Below are 15,551 nucleotides of genomic sequence, written 5' to 3'. Positions count from 1 at the left end.
GATATCTCCCTCTTTCTCTTCTCCACGGGGCCGACCAACTCTCGCCGCCCGACGTCAATTCTAACATCGGAAAGGACGTTCCGGGCAGCCAGGCAGCGATTGGCTAACCAGAACGTCCTCTCAATGTCAGAATTGATGTCGGGCGGCGAGAGTTGGTTGGCCCCGAAGAGAAGCAGGGAGATCAAATAACACAGTGCCGGCCTGAGAAGGGAAGGGAAGCAGGTTGGGTACCACTGCTCTAGACGAGCCGCACTCTAGGGAGAACAGTGTACCACCCCCCCCCCTTGGTACGCCACTGGAGCAGCAGCGTGTCTGGCCGGCTCTTCCGTGGATAGCGCAAGGAGCCGCCAACCCGTGGCGTTGAACAGAACAAGCCGGCCAGACACGCTGCTGCTCCAAAAGGAAGATAATGATCCAGTCCAGACTGCGGGCCGCAAATAAAATCTGGAGAGCCACATGCGGCCCGTGGGCCACGTGTTTGAGACCGCTGAATTACGGTAAGCCCAGATTGTGAATATCCTAAAAACCTGATTGGATGGGTAGGTCTCCAACTCTTGCTTTAGCCACATTAAAAAGAGGAATACTCACATCTGCGTTTCAGGTGAGGGAGTAAACTGTGTTCATACATTTGGTTTTTCAAATATTCACATGCTTTTTTTACCCCCCTTCAGTCACCCATATAAATATCAACCACTTTGTAGAAGTGAAGGCACTTTTTAGAGCTCTCTTGCCTGATTTATTTCCCTTAGAAAATTAGCTACAAGACTTGTGTACTGTAAACAGTTTTCTCCCATGTAAACGGCAGGCTGTGTTGCTCTTACATCTCTGAAATTGCATTAGTTAATCCAAATATTTTGTTTTCCTAATGTTTTAGCTGGCTGGATTAGTCTGCGGCTTTATTATCAAGCTGCATTCAAGTTTCCACGATCAAGGCTTCCTGCAGCAGCTCCACACCGTGGGGATGTTAGTACAATACGAAGGTCTTCTTAGTACATATAGTAAGTATTAATCTCGGTTCCAAAATTTTATTGACATTTTAGGAAAGTTACCAAAAACCATCAATAGGAAACATATCAATAATTCAGAACAAATGTGGTTGAAATCGAATAATTAAACTCTCTAACGTGATGCTTGCCAATAATCGCCATCTTACATATAGAGAATGAGGGAAAGAAAAGACGAGATGAAAATTAAAGGAAGCACATACAGAGATGGTCATTCCAAGCAGGCAAATGGAACAAACGTTTAACCAACTTTATTTCAAACGCACTTTCTTATCAAACTTTCAGGAAGTCGATCAAAACTTATCTCTTTGACAAATTTCGCTGACTCCACTTCTGCCTTGATGCACTCCTAAAACACTCCCAGATAAGCTCGATTAATCTTAAGATGCTAATGTAATTTTGAAAGTTTTTTTGTATTATCGCCGTCTGTATGCAGTCTATTTCCTCTGTAAACCGCTCTGAAATATTTGTGATATTGCGGTATAAAAAAAAATAAAGTTATTATTATTACTAGTATTATTATTGAATAAGGTTTTTCTGCACACATTGGTCCAGAAGAGCCCAAGGTGAACAGTTCACAGATGACGATGAAGACGTATCTTCAGTACACGTAGGATACCAATTGCAAGTAGAAAGTCTATCAACTTAGGTGGGCATTCAGAGTCAGCAAAGCGGGGATGTTGCGAGCGAAGAGTAATCACGTCAAATGTTACGTCTACAGGACAGTTGGCAATTTTTTTTTAATGGTTTTCCAAATTTGAGACCAAAAAGGTTGGATGTTATTACATCGAAAGAGCCTACGATCTAAGGTTCCATCGTCCGTGTTGCGGTGCCAACAAGTGGCATTTGGTCTTCGTTTCGCTTTCCACATGCGAAAAGGAGTCCAATTAGCACACCACATGAGAAAGTAAAGGGATTGCGATATTCGTGAAGAAAGTAGCGGGCGATTAGTTGTGGACCAAAATCTGTAATGTAACAATTTCATCTGTTATTCATGAACCATTCTTGCTGGCTGGAATTTGCTTCTTTGAATTCTATACATTGTAGCTTTATGGAGGCTGCAACATAGGGCTCCTTTTACGAAGCCGCGGTAGCGGCTTCAGCGCGTGCGACTTTTCGGTGTCAGGTCAAAAGCGCGCCGGGACAAAGGCGCGTGCAGACAACTGAGTGCAACGCGGAGGCACGCGCCGAAGAAAATGACTGTTTTAAAGGGCTCCGACAGGGGTGTGTGGGGGGGAAACCCCCCCCACTTTACTTTATACAGATCGCGCTGCGTTGTGGGGGCATTGTGTGGGGTTTGTGGGGTTGTAACCTCCCACATTTTACTGAAAACTTCACTTTTTCCCTAAAAAACAAGGAAACAGTTAAGTTTCCAGTATAATGAGGGCGGTTACAACCCCCCAAACCCCTCACAACGCCGCCGCAATCTGTATTAAGTAAAGTGAGGGGGATTCCCCAACAAAAACCCCTGTCGGAGCCCCTAAAAACACTCTTTTTCTTCGGCACGCGCTTCCGTCTTGCGCTCAGTTGTCGGCGCGCGCCTTTGTCTTCGGCGGTTTTGTCTATGAACCGACTTTTCATCATGCGCTAATCCCAGTGCTAGCCAAAAAACTACCGCCTGCTCAAGAGGAGGTGGTAGCGGCTAGCGCAGCCGGCGGTTTAGCGCACGCTATTACACGCGTTAAACCGCTACCGCGCCTTCGTAAAAGGAGCCCAAACTGACAGATGTTGAACCACTGGCATGCATCAGGGATGATGATTCATTTTGCACTGGGAATCTCACAGATTTCCGTGTGGGACGTGAAATGGTCATCTCTTTGGCCCTTTTTTTTTAGTAACCATCTGTTTGAGGCGCAAGAGAGCAGTATTAAGGCTCATTTGTGTGACCGGGATTCCCAGGGTCATTGTTAGACATGCTGGGGCCCAGGGCATAAATTAAGGAGGGGGCTCCTGTTCTCCATGCCCCCCCCACACACACACAATTTCTCTACCCACTATAAAACAACTTTAAATGACTTCACACACAAAACACAGACAGACCCTCACCAAATATAGACCAATAGATCACAAATTAGAAATAGAAATACTAAAACTGAATTGGGAACCCCCCAAAAGTTTATCTTCGGCAATTACTTCATTTTGTACTGAACAGAATCAGAGGTGTAACCATGACGGCGGGTTAGGCCCCCCCCCCCCCACTTTGAGCTTAGGCCTCCTCAAAATGAAAATCTCCTTTGCCGTAGCTAGTGGGGGATCCCCAAGCCTCACCTGATGATTGCCGTCTCTTCTCCCTCCTCAGGTCAGGTGACCAGAACTCCCCAGGTTTTGCAGGTGGCATAAGTATTTCAGAGCTGCTGCTACCCACCTCCCTACAACTGCATGGCTTGTGTTGGGGGGTGGCAGCAGTGGCATCTGAGGAATACTGCCACTGACGTCAAAGCTTGGCAATTTCTGGTTGCTGGACCGGAGGAGGAGGTCTTCAGGGGCAGAGCTCAGGAATCTCTACTAACTCAGATATTTATATTTTGCATTCAAGCGGATTGTGAAAAATTGCAGGCAGACCTTAGGAAATTGGAAGACAGGGCGTCCAAATGGCAGATGAAATTTAATGTGGACAAATGCAAAGTGATGCACATTGGGAAGAATAACCTGAATCACAGTTACCGGATGCTAGGGTTCACCTTGTGGGTTAGCACTAGAGAATGACACGGTGACAAAATTCATCACCGTCCCCGTCCCCGTGGATAACCGCGGGAAACCATCTTCATGTCATTCTTTAAGGAGAGAGGGAAGAATCAGAGTATGAATGGCCACAACCACTGACCCGCAAGCTTTGCTTTGAAGAATGCTGGTGTAGAAGGACTGAGGTTGAAATAGACTCTAAAAAAAGACATGGGATTATTTCATAGAAACATAGAAGATGACGGCAGAAAAGGGCTACAGCCCATCAAGTCTGCCCACTCTGCTTACCCACCCCCTGTCTATGCCCTAATGACCCAATTTCCTTATCTTGACCCTCGTAGGGATCCCACATGGGTATCCCATTTATTCTTAAAGTCTGGCACGCTGTCTGCCTCGATCACCTGCACTGGAAGCTTGTTCCAATGATCAACCACTCTCTCTGTGAAGAAATACTTTCTGGTGTCGCCATGAAATTTTCCGCCCCTGAGTTTGAGCGGGTGCCCTCTTGTGGCCGAGGGTCCCTTGAGAAAGAAAATATCATCTTCCACTTCGACACATCCCGTGAGGTACTTAAATGTTTCGATCATGTCTCCCCTCTTCCTACGTTCCTCAAGAGTGTAGAGCTGCAATTTGTTCAGTCTCTCTTCGTACGAGAGACCCTTGAGCCCCGAGATCATCCTGGTGGCCGTCCGTTGAACCGATTCAATTCTGCGCACATCTTTACTGTAATGTGGCCTCCAGAATTGCACACAGTACTCCAGATGAGGTCTCACCATGGCCCTGTATAACGGCATTATGACTTCAGGCTTTCGGCTGACGAAACTTCTATTGATACAACCCAATATCTGCCTTGCCTTAGATGAAGCCTTCTCCACTTGATTGGCAGTTTTCATGTCTGCACTGATGATTACTCCTAAATCTCGTTCTGCTGAAGTCCTAGTTAAAGTTTCTCCGTTCAAGAAGTACGTCCTGCATGGATTTCCGCTTCCGAGGTGCATGACCTTACATTTCTTAGCATTGAAGCCTAGCTGCCAGGTTGAGGACCAACTTTCCAATGTAAGCAGGTCCTGCGCCATATAATTCTGTAAACTGCATTCACTTACTATATTACATAGTTTGGCGTCATCGGCGAATAGTGTTATTTTACCTTGAAGCCCTTGAGTCAGATCCCCTATGAATATGTTAAAAAGGAGTGGACCCAGGACCGAGCCCTGCGGCACTCCACTGGTCACCTTCGATGTTTTAGAGAGGGTACCATTAACCACCACCCTCTGAAGTCTGCCACTCAGCCAATCATTGACCCATGCAGTTAGTGTCTCTCCTAACCCCATCGATTCCATCTTGCTTAGCAGCCTGCGGTGTGGGACACTGTCAAAAGCTTTCCTGAAGTCCAGGTACACGACGTCCAAAGACTCTCCCAAGTCCAACTTTCTTGTTTCCCAGTCAAAGAAGCTGATGAGATTGGATTGGCAGGACCTACCCTTGGTGAATCCATGCTGACTGGGATCCCGAAGATTCCCTTCATTCAAGATCGTGTCCAATTTGCTTTTAATTAGTGTTTCCATGAGTTTGCACACTATTGATGTGAGACTCACCGGTCTATAATTCGCAGCCTCTGCCCTGCAACCCTTTTTATGCAGAGGAACGACATTAGCTAATTTTCAGTCCAGGGGAACTTTCCCCTTACTTAGGGAGAGATTGAATAGCTCAGCCAACAGTTTCGCCAGGACATCGCTCAATTCTCTGAGCATTCTTGGGTGCAAATTGTCTGGTCCCATGGCTTTGTTCACCTTGAGTCTTGCCAGTTCACTGTAAACTGTAAGCGGTTATCCGCGGGGACGGGAATGGTGACGAATTTTGTCACCGTGTGATTCTCTAATTAGCACCCAAGATAAGGATCTGGGTGTCATTGTAGACAGTATGATGAAACCTTCCACCCAATGTGTGGTGGCGGCCAAAAAAGCAAACAGGATGCTGGAAATTATTAAAAAAGGGATGGTTAACATGACTAAGAATGTCATAATGCCCCTGTATCACTCCATGGTGCAACCTCATCTGGTGTATTGCGTTGAATTCTGGTCTCCTTATCTCAAGAAAGATATAGTGGCGCTAGAAAAGGTTCAAAGAGGAGCGACCAAGATGGTAAAGGGGATGGAACTCCTCTCGTATGAGGAAAGACTAAAATGATTAGGGCTCTTCAGCTTGGTTGCATGGAATATTGCTACTCACTCATCTTCTTGTCATCCCCCTTTTGACCTCTTCTACGTGGCTCCACCATTTCCAGAATCCCCCTCAGGCAATGAGAGTGGGGTAGGCTATATCTGCTTGTTCTGTTCTCTCCATCCCCTAACATCTTCCTAACCCACTTCTCCTTCCTCCTGCCCTCCAACTGGTCCATTTCTCCTCTCTCTTATCTTATCCTCCATGGTCCAACATTACTCCCTCTCTTTTCTGTTGTTCTTCCCTCCCCCCCTTGCTGCTGAACAATGGGAAGGAGAGAACAAAAGAGATGCTTCCACCCCCAGATCTAACATTTCACTCTCCCATCCCCTGATACAACCTCTCTCTCTTGCTTCCAGGGTGCCTTCCTATCCAGCATATCTAGCTCCTTCTCTACCTTCCCTCCCTTTCTCTTCCCAACTGCTTTCCCATCCCATATCTCTCCCTCCCTTCCTACTTACCCACCAACCAACCACTCCCAGTCCACCACCTCTCCCTTTCTCTTCCCAACTATCCTCCCCTCTTTTTCTCTCTGCTTCCACACCACCCTGCGTCCAACTTCACTCCCTTTCTCCTCCCTCCTTCCAGATCATTGCCCACCATCTCTCTATCCCTTTCATCTGTTTCTGGGCCCATAATTTCTTCCCTTTCACCTCCCCCCCAGTCTGGCATTTCCCTTTAATTTGAACCCCTCCCTGTTCTATTTTTAACAAGAAGGGCAGCAAAAAAGGGCAAGGTAGGCGTCTTATCAGCCAATAGAACATTCTTTATTTTAATAGATGTTCTTTTGGCCGATAGGATGCCTCCCTTGCCTTTTTTTTGCTGCGCTGTTTGTATTTTGGGGCTTCCTTGGATCAGCATATCTTCCCTCTTCTCTCCCCATCTGTCCAATGTTGCCCTCACCTTCCAAAACCCATTTTCCCAGGGACTGCCAGCCATGGCAATGATTCGAATGTGCTGCCTGTGGCCCCCCTCCATGTTTTCCTTCTGCCGCACGCTGCTCCAGTGATGTAACTTCCTGTTTCCGCCTGGGCAGACTGTAGCAGAAGGAAGGCAAGGAAGGCAGAATCACTGCTGCGGCCAGTACTCTCCATGAACAAATATGGATTTTGCCAGGAAGACTGGGAAGGTGAGGGTAACGTCAGGTGCAGAGGGAAGGGGGAAGACATTGGCCCACGGGGAACCCTCAAAGCTGTGGGGCCCAGGGCAACTATCCTTTATGCCCTCCCTGCAACCCCCCCCCCCCCCCACCATGCCAGTCCTGTTGATTCCTAACTTGCTGTATAAATACCTTATGAGTTTTGCATGCACTTGCTTTACAAAGTATCCAGTATCATTGTTTGCAACCTCCTATTTGTTCTCACCCATCCTGGGTCGTTCATTGGCCACAGTGTTTGTCCCGTACTGTGTCTATGAAAAGCTGAGGATTCTATCCACAGTTGGAGTCCATCCAAGTTTCGCTTTGTCTGTGGTCATCTCACAGGAAGTGAAAAATGCTTTCACTACCTTCCACGTCTCGCGAGAACTTGCAGCAGCCATTTCACATTGCGGCTCTGCACGGGGCAGGAGCATAGGAAGATCGCTCCTGTCCCAGTTCACCGCTGGACCACCAGGGCTTTAAAGGTTGGCTATTTAAAAGTCTGGGAGGCGGGATGTGTCAAAATCGACTGGGATAGGAGGCGGGAGGTATAAGAACATAAGAATTGCCACTGCTGGGTCAGACCAGTGGTCCGTCATGCCCAGCAGTCCGCTCACGCGGTGGCCCTCTGGTCTAAGACCAGCACCCTAACTGAGATTAGCCCTACCAGCACACGTTCTTGTTCAGCAGAAACTTGTCTAACTTTGTCTTGAATCCTTGGAGGGTGTTTTCCCCTATAACAGCCTCTGGAAGAGCGGTACAGCTCTCTACCACTCTCTGGGTGAAGAACTTCCTTACAAATCTATCCCCTTATCCTCTTATCCCGACCCACCGTTGGACCACAGGGGATTATGGTAGGCCCAGGGGAGGCCTGCAACAGGTCTGGGAAGGGTGGGGCTGACCTGAATATAAACCGAGACCCTCATTTTTGGCTAACTTTCTGGGCCCAAAAATCTCGGTTTATATTTGAGTATATTCGGTATGCCTCAAAAATAAGTAAAAAGGCAAAGTAAATATTGTAGTAAACTTCACTCTGTTCATGTCAAGCACTGTTTGTGGGGTGGGGAGGAATAAAAATAAATAATGTAAAATTATATAGGATCATGGATTTTTAAAGAGAATTTGGGTCCCTTTTGCTAAAAAACATTAAGCAATTAATATATGAATTAGAACATAGGGTTAGTGCTAGAGAATGACACGGTGACAAAATTCATCACTGTTCCCGTCCCCGCGGATAACCGCGGGAAATAATCCCATGTCATTTTCTAGTGTCTATTTCAGCCTCAGTCCTTCTACACCAGCATTCTTCAAAGCAAAGCTTGCGGGTCAGTGGTTGTGGCCATTCATACTCTGATTCTTATGGGAGCCAAGGATAATGAAGCCATTGTGACATCACTGATGCAATTGGTTCTTAGGCACTGGTGGAATGAGGCATTATGACATCACAATATCTGCTCTGGATACCAGAGACTGCCATTCTTTAGTGTCTGTTTCAACCTCAGTCCTTCTACACCAGCATTCTTCAAAGCAAAGTTTGCGGGTCAGTGGTTGAGGCCATTCATACTCTGATTCTTCTTTCTCTCTTTAAAGAATGACATGAAGATGGTTTCCCACGGTTATCCGCGGGGACGGGAACGGTGATGAATTTTTTCACCGTGTCATTCTCTAGTTAGCGTCCAGGCACAGTAATAGCATAGAGGCTTGACATTGCACACTAATTCATATGTTAGCTGCAGCTTACAGCTGGCACAGAGCGTCTTGCCACGTGCATTGGGATGCCTAAGCGACACCTGAGTTAGGTGTGATTCTATAAACCACACCTAGCAGTTGATTGACAAACACGCTGAGTGGCATCTAGGAGTCAGGCATTTTTATAGAATCCGACCTTTCTAGATTCACTGAGCCCACCGATCGTGTTTGCGATCGTGTACCGACCTGATTTTCCTCCGACCCGATTCACTAACCTCTGTGTCGACCATCCTCCAATCCGACCCGCGCATGCAAATGAGGGGAAACAGCATGCAAAGTAGGAAGGCAGCGATTCACTAACCAAAATCAGGAACTCCTGGGTTGGCCAATCAACAAAGAAGCAACTGCTGGGGACCAGTCACTCACATCCTTTCCAACTGCCCTGCTCTCTGTCCCGATTCTCTTGCTCTCTGCCGCACCGCTTTCTGCCCCGACTCTCCTGCCCTTCCCCACAGTGCGAGCTCATGGTTTTAACCCGCGGGTTTAAAGCGGGTTAAAACCACGGGTTTGCGAATTAAAAGTTAAAAAAAAAAATTTAAGTTTCCAGCTCTGAAAGCATGCGCAGACCATCTACAGGCAAAGAAGATGGCCTGCGCATGCGTCAGGATTGCTCTGTAGTGATCCATGTGGTCGGTTGGAGGAGTGCCTCCGACTGCCCCCATTTGCACGAGGACACGTTGAGAATCATTCGGCCTTCCATGGATCGAGTAGGATCGGTGGGCTTAGTTAATCTAGGCCTTAATGCTTGTTTTGTGGTATTTTCTCCTTTTTTTGTGCTCAAGTTTTCTTTTTTTTTTGGGGGGGGGGAAAGAGGTGTGACATGAGTGGTGAATGTGTGTGAAAGCATTAACCAGCTTGCAAATTTGGATTTGCATATCAATTGGCTACTACAGAGTTAACTTAGGAGTATTTAGCGCTTCCTAAATTGGAGATGGTAAGCGCGCCCACATTAACTTTTTACAGGTAACGAGTGCTAACATGAACCTGGCCTGATAAAAATATATGTTTTAAAAAAGCCTTAAATTGTGCCACATTAAATCTGGGCTTAGCATGCGGGGGAAAGTCCTCTGTTAGAATACATTAAACCCAGATTTTAGCACGCTTTAGTCAAAGGGCTCCTAATGCCTTGACATTAAGAACTAGGGGCTAGATTCACGAACCTGCCCGATCAGGACTAACCCGTGCCCTATCCGGGCAGGCCCAATGGAATCTTGAAATTCTAATATGCAGATGGGGGCGATCGGAGGAACACCTCCATCTGCCGGCACAGATCGCTGGTGTGCAATCCCGACGCGTGCTCAGACCATTTGTAGATGGTCTGCGCATGCCTCTAGACCCATCCGAGCCGCATCTTTTTTTTAAAACTTTTTTTAGCCCATTGAGCCCTTGGTTAAAATCATGGGCTCACAGTGCGGGGAAAGGCAGGAGAGATTAGGAGCGGCAGGCAGGAGAAAACCGGGGACGAGCAGGATGGTGATTCGGGGCAAGCAGGCAGGAGAAATTGGGGCAAAACAGGGCGGCGATTTCGGGGCGAGCAGGCGGGAGAGATCGGGGCAGAGCAGGGTGGCGATTCAGGGCGATCAGGCAGGAGAGATCGGGGCAGAGCAGGGCGGCGATTCGGGGCGAGCAGGCAGGAGAGATCTAGGCAGAGCAGGGCAGCGATTCAGGGCGAGCAGGCAGAGAGATGGAGCAGAGCAGGGCAGCGATTTGGGGCGAGCAGGCAGGAGAGATCTAGGCAGAGCAGGGCAGCGATTCGGGGCGAGCAGGCAGGAGAGATCTAGGCAGAGCAGGGCAGCGATTCAGGGCGAGCAGGCAGGAGAGATGGAGCAGAGCAGGGCGGCGATGCGGCTATTCGGGGCAGAGCAGGCAGGAGAGATCTAGGCAGAGCAGGGCAGCGATTCAGGGCGAGCAGGCAGAGAGATGGAGCAGAGCAGGGCAGCGATTCGGGGCGAGCAGGCAGGAGAGATCTAGGCAGAGCAGGGCAGCGATTCAGGGCGAGCAGGCAGGAGAGATGGAGCAGAGCAGGGCGGCGATGCGGCTATTCGGGGCAGAGCAGGCAGGAGAGATCTAGGCAGAGCAGGGCAGCGATTCAGGGCGAGCAGGCAGAGAGATGGAGCAGAGCAGGGCAGCGATTCGGGGCGAGCAGGCAGAAGAGATCTAGGCAGAGCAGGGCAGCGATTCAGGGCGAGCAGGCAGGAGAGATGGAGCAGAGCAGGGCGGCGATGCGGCTATTCGGGGCAGAGCAGGCAGGAGAGATCTAGGCAGAGCAGGGCAGCGATTCAGGGCGAGCAGGCAGGAGAGATGGAGCAGAGCAGGGCGGCGATGCGGCTATTCGGGGCAGAGCAGGCAGGAGAGATCTAGGCAGAGCAGGGCAGCGATTCAGGGCGAGCAGGCAGAGAGATGGAGCAGAGCAGGGCAGCGATTCGGGGCGAGCAGGCAGGAGAGATCTAGGCAGAGCAGGGCAGCGATTCAGGGCGAGCAGGCAGGAGAGATGGAGCAGAGCAGGGCGGCGATGCGGCTATTCGGGGCAGAGCAGGCAGGAGAGATCTAGGCAGAGCAGGGCAGCGATTCAGGGCGAGCAGGCAGAGAGATGGAGCAGAGCAGGGCAGCGATTCAGGGCGAGCAGGCAGGAGAGATGGAGCAGAGCAGGGCGGCGATGCGGCTATTCGGGGCAGAGCAGGCAGGAGAGATCTAGGCAGAGCAGGGCAGCGATTCAGGGCGAGCAGGCAGAGAGATGGAGCAGAGCAGGGCAGCGATTCAGGGCGAGCAGGCAGGAGAGATGGAGCAGAGCAGGGCGGCGATGCGGCTATTCGGGGCAGAGCAGGCAGGAGAGATCCGGGGAGGACCATCAGGGCAGCAGGCAGGAGAGATTTGGGGCCGCAGAGAGCAGGGCGTGCAGAGAGCAGGGCTGCTATGGAGCTGGAGAGTCGGAAAGACGTTTTCAACTGGTCCCCAGCAGTCGCTTCTTGGGTTGATCAGCCAGCCCAGTCGGTTTTAAAAATTTGTTTGGTGAATCGCATCCCTGTCTACTTTGCATGCGTTTCTCCTCATTTGCATGCATGGATTTGAAGCGGATTGCTGGAGAGGTTAGTGAATAGTGCAGGAGGGAATTATGGTTGCAAAGGGGTCACAAACCGATCGGTACACGATCGGTTTGCTTTGTGAATCTAGCCCTAGATTTAGTAAATAGCACCTAAATTTGGGCACTGAAAAAAATATGCGCTGGGCACTATTCTATAAAGAGTTTTTGCATGGGTGCCATGTATAGAATAGCCCATAGTGTTGGCATTTACACCTAACATTGGGCATGAGGATATACACCAACCAGTGGCGTATCCATACCCAGTATTTTGGATGGGCCCACAGTTAGCTTAGATAAGCCCTTTCACACACACACACACCCTCCCGGTTTTTATGCCTACCCTATACTGGTTTTTATGCCTTCCCTGCATCAAGCATCTCTTCTTCTTTCGACTCTGCGGCCTCCATGCACTGCCGCCTTGAGATGCAAATCTATCTCATGCATATTTATTGTGGATATCCTGAAAACCTGACCTGGCTCCGGCTCTCGAGGCCCGGAATTGCCTACCCCTGGTTTACACAATATCTTAATGGCTTACCTACTGAACTGACGAATTGATAGCACTTTAACATTCTCTTTTTCATGTTCATAGAAACATAGAAATAGACGGCAGATAAGGGCCACGGCATGGGCCCATCTAGTCTGCCCACCCCAATGACCCTCCCCTACCTTTCTCTGTGAATAGATCCCACGTGTCTATCCCATTTGGCCTTAAAATCAGGCACGCTGCTGGCCTCAATAACCTGAAGTGGAAGACTATTCCAGCGATCAACCACCCTTTCAGTGAAAAAGAATTTCCTGGTGTCCACGTGCAGTTTCCCGCCCCTGATTTTCCACGGATGCCCCCTTGTTGCCGCGGGACCCTTGAAAAAGAAGATATCTTCTTCCACCTTGATGCGGCCCGTGAGATACTTGAACGTCTCGATCATGTCACCCCTCTCTCTGCGTTCGCCTCTTTTTATTTATTCTGGTCTTAATTATTTGTGAACCGAGTCGATCTCTGCTAGGAGATGACCCGGTATATAAACCGAAGACTAGACTAGACTAGACTAAACTTAGGCGCATAAATTAATTGAAGAATGGCGTTAGAAATGGCCAAAAAAAAACCCCTGGAGAGGTTGAAGCATTTACCACCACCTAAATAAAAGGCTCCAGAATCACACCTAAATAGGCGCTTTAGGCTGCCGAACACCAAAGTAGGCGTGGCCAATGCCAGATGTTGGGTTAAGTGGCCTAAAACACCTACGTACGTGTGATTCACATGAAGATAGGCACCGGAAATGTAGGCCGCGGTTCTGAAACCAGCGCCGATGCATGATTGACATGCGATTGGCGGACGCTTTTAAGGCAGCCACCGATATCGATGCCAGTTACAGAATCCATCCTTAATCGGCTCATTAAATTGCGCAAATTGGACGCAAGCTTAAATTTGCAAGCGCAGTTTTGAACGCCCTATATGGAATCCAGGGGTAAGTGATCTGCATTAACTCTTTTGCAATTAACTGCATGGGCAAATGCTGTCAATGCCCCAACAGTTAACAAAGAGGCTTTTAAGTTATTGCATGGCAATTTGGGCATAAAGCGTGAGCAGTGGCATAGCCACAGGTGGACCCGGGTGGGCAGGTTTCTCTTCAGGCCCACCCAGTGCTGGCACACATTGTTAATGTAGCTGGCGAGGATTCCTAGGACCCGCCAGCTGAAGAATCCCAAACAGACTCATTCTCCCAGCAGTCAGCCACGCGCTTCCAGCTGCCAACGTGGCACTCCCCCTCCCTCCGTGGAGTGACGATCTTTATTTGAAAGTGTCAAAGTTCCAAAAGTACATCGAAATCATCCACATAAAAATAAATTCATCCACATAACAGCCTTAAAGGACCTAGTCCGCTAGGGATACAGGACCCAACACGGTCCGCGTTTCGACAAAAAGTCTTCTTCAGGGGGTCCCTGGGAGTCCTATAAAGGTGAGTACGTGGGAAACAATTGTGTGGTGAGCCGGAAGTGAGACACTGCTTGCATTTGCGGACCGCGTTGGGTCCTGTATCCCTAGCGGACTAGGTCCTTTAAGACTCTTATATGGATGATTTATTTTTATGTGGATGGAATTATTTTATGTGGATGATTTCGGTGTACCTTTGGAACTTTGACACTTTCAAATAAAGTCCATTTAGGAACATCGTCACTCCACAGAGGTTTTCTTGGTTTTCTCTGGATTTTCTTCTTTGTGGATATTTTGGGGTCAATTCCTTTTGTTTTTTACTCCCCCTCCCTCCAACACACGCTCATTTCATTTGGAATCCCCCCATATCTGTGCATGAGGGATGCCGATAAAACAGAATATGCGCCAGGGGGAGGGGGGAGTGCTGGTGTCAGCAGCTGGAAGCATGCTGCTGACTACCGGGAGGATGAGTCTTCTCCAAGGATCCCCGCCAGCCAAAGTATTTATGGGTCATGTCCACCCAAAAACTGAGGTCTGGCTACGTTTCTGAATGGCAGAGTGAGACTTCTACACACGTTGTCCTGTTTTCAAGTGCTCTCAAGAAAATATAATCTCAAAAGCTATTTAATATCTCTGCTGAGATGCCCAGCCTGGGAAGTCAATAAAAGATTATCCCTCCCCACACACTTTTAAAAGAGGGCCTATGTGTGATGTTTATCAGATATGACAGGCCTCTGGAAACCCGTCCCAATCACCTGTGTCGTCCTGCCCGCCCCAGAAATTTAAAATTGTTCTTTTTGATAGCGGAACTGGAGAATTGAGAGGTGCGGAGCAAAATGCAGTAGCGCGTGAAAGCAACTTACAACAACAGAGTGCAGCGCCTGGTCAAACTATTCCCACTAGAGAATGACACGGTGACAAAATTCATCACCGTCCCCGTCCCCGCGGATAACCGCGGGAAATAATCCCATGTCATTTTCTAGTGTCTATTTCAACCTCGGTCCTTCTACACCAGCATTCTTCAAAGCAAAGCTTGTGGGTCAGTGGTTGTGGCCATTCATACTCTGATTCTTCCCTCTCTCCTTAAAGAATGACATGAAGATGTTTTCCCGCGGTTATCCGCGGGGACGGGGACGGTGATGAATTTTGTCACCGTGTCATTCTCTAATTCCCACCCTTTATTCTTTTCACATTTTGCACCTAAAAGGCATTAGAACAGGCGCTCATTTCACTGATCTGCATAATATGCTCAGCACCTTCTCCTTGGCGCAAATGGGGCTTCACCGCCTCCCTTCCCCTCTTTCCCAGTACTTTCCTGGTCTCTCCCAGTGGCTGTGCACATTGCTTAGCAGCTGACATGCTCTAATTCTAATGTCTCCCCCTGCAGGTGAGGAAGTCGGGATGCTAGAGGACATGGTTCTTGGCATTTCAGATCTACAGCGTGTAATGTTCAAAATAGTGGAAGCCCAGTCTGAGGATTTTCTACCGGTGGTTAGCGGAAGGCGGTAAGTGCTGTTTGTGCCACAAAAGCAGAGGTCCGGGTTGTGCATGTGGATAAGACCTCCATATTCATTTGCACCCATTTGATTCTTTGGTACATCTTTAAAAACTTAGGGGTTGATATTTAATACAAAGAAACATGAATATATAGTACACAGAAACTATAATACATGGTATAAATACAATTTAATAGGATTTAACCGGGGACGGAGATATGCAGGTCAGGATTAATTCGTCGAG

The 15,551-nt window shown here is 48.5% G+C and overlaps 1 protein-coding gene across 7 annotated transcripts in view; it reads left to right on the top strand.

The window, feature by feature from the left end:
• The window catches only part of INPP4B (inositol polyphosphate-4-phosphatase type II B), an 812,760-nt gene that overhangs the window by 674,648 nt on the left and 122,561 nt on the right, over window positions 1-15,551 (top strand). For all 7 annotated transcript variants that reach the window (XM_033939865.1, XM_033939855.1, XM_033939874.1 and 4 more), the window contains 2 exons: window positions 875-998; window positions 15,199-15,316. In XM_033939865.1, the coding sequence (XP_033795756.1) occupies window positions 875-998; window positions 15,199-15,316 (242 nt within the window). The remainder of the gene's footprint in view (window positions 1-874; window positions 999-15,198; window positions 15,317-15,551) is intronic.

Source organism: Geotrypetes seraphini, chromosome 1 (genome assembly GCF_902459505.1).
Source record: "Geotrypetes seraphini chromosome 1, aGeoSer1.1, whole genome shotgun sequence".
Classification (NCBI taxonomy): domain Eukaryota; kingdom Metazoa; phylum Chordata; class Amphibia; order Gymnophiona; family Dermophiidae; genus Geotrypetes; species Geotrypetes seraphini.
This window is presented reverse-complemented; position numbering and strand designations above follow the sequence as displayed.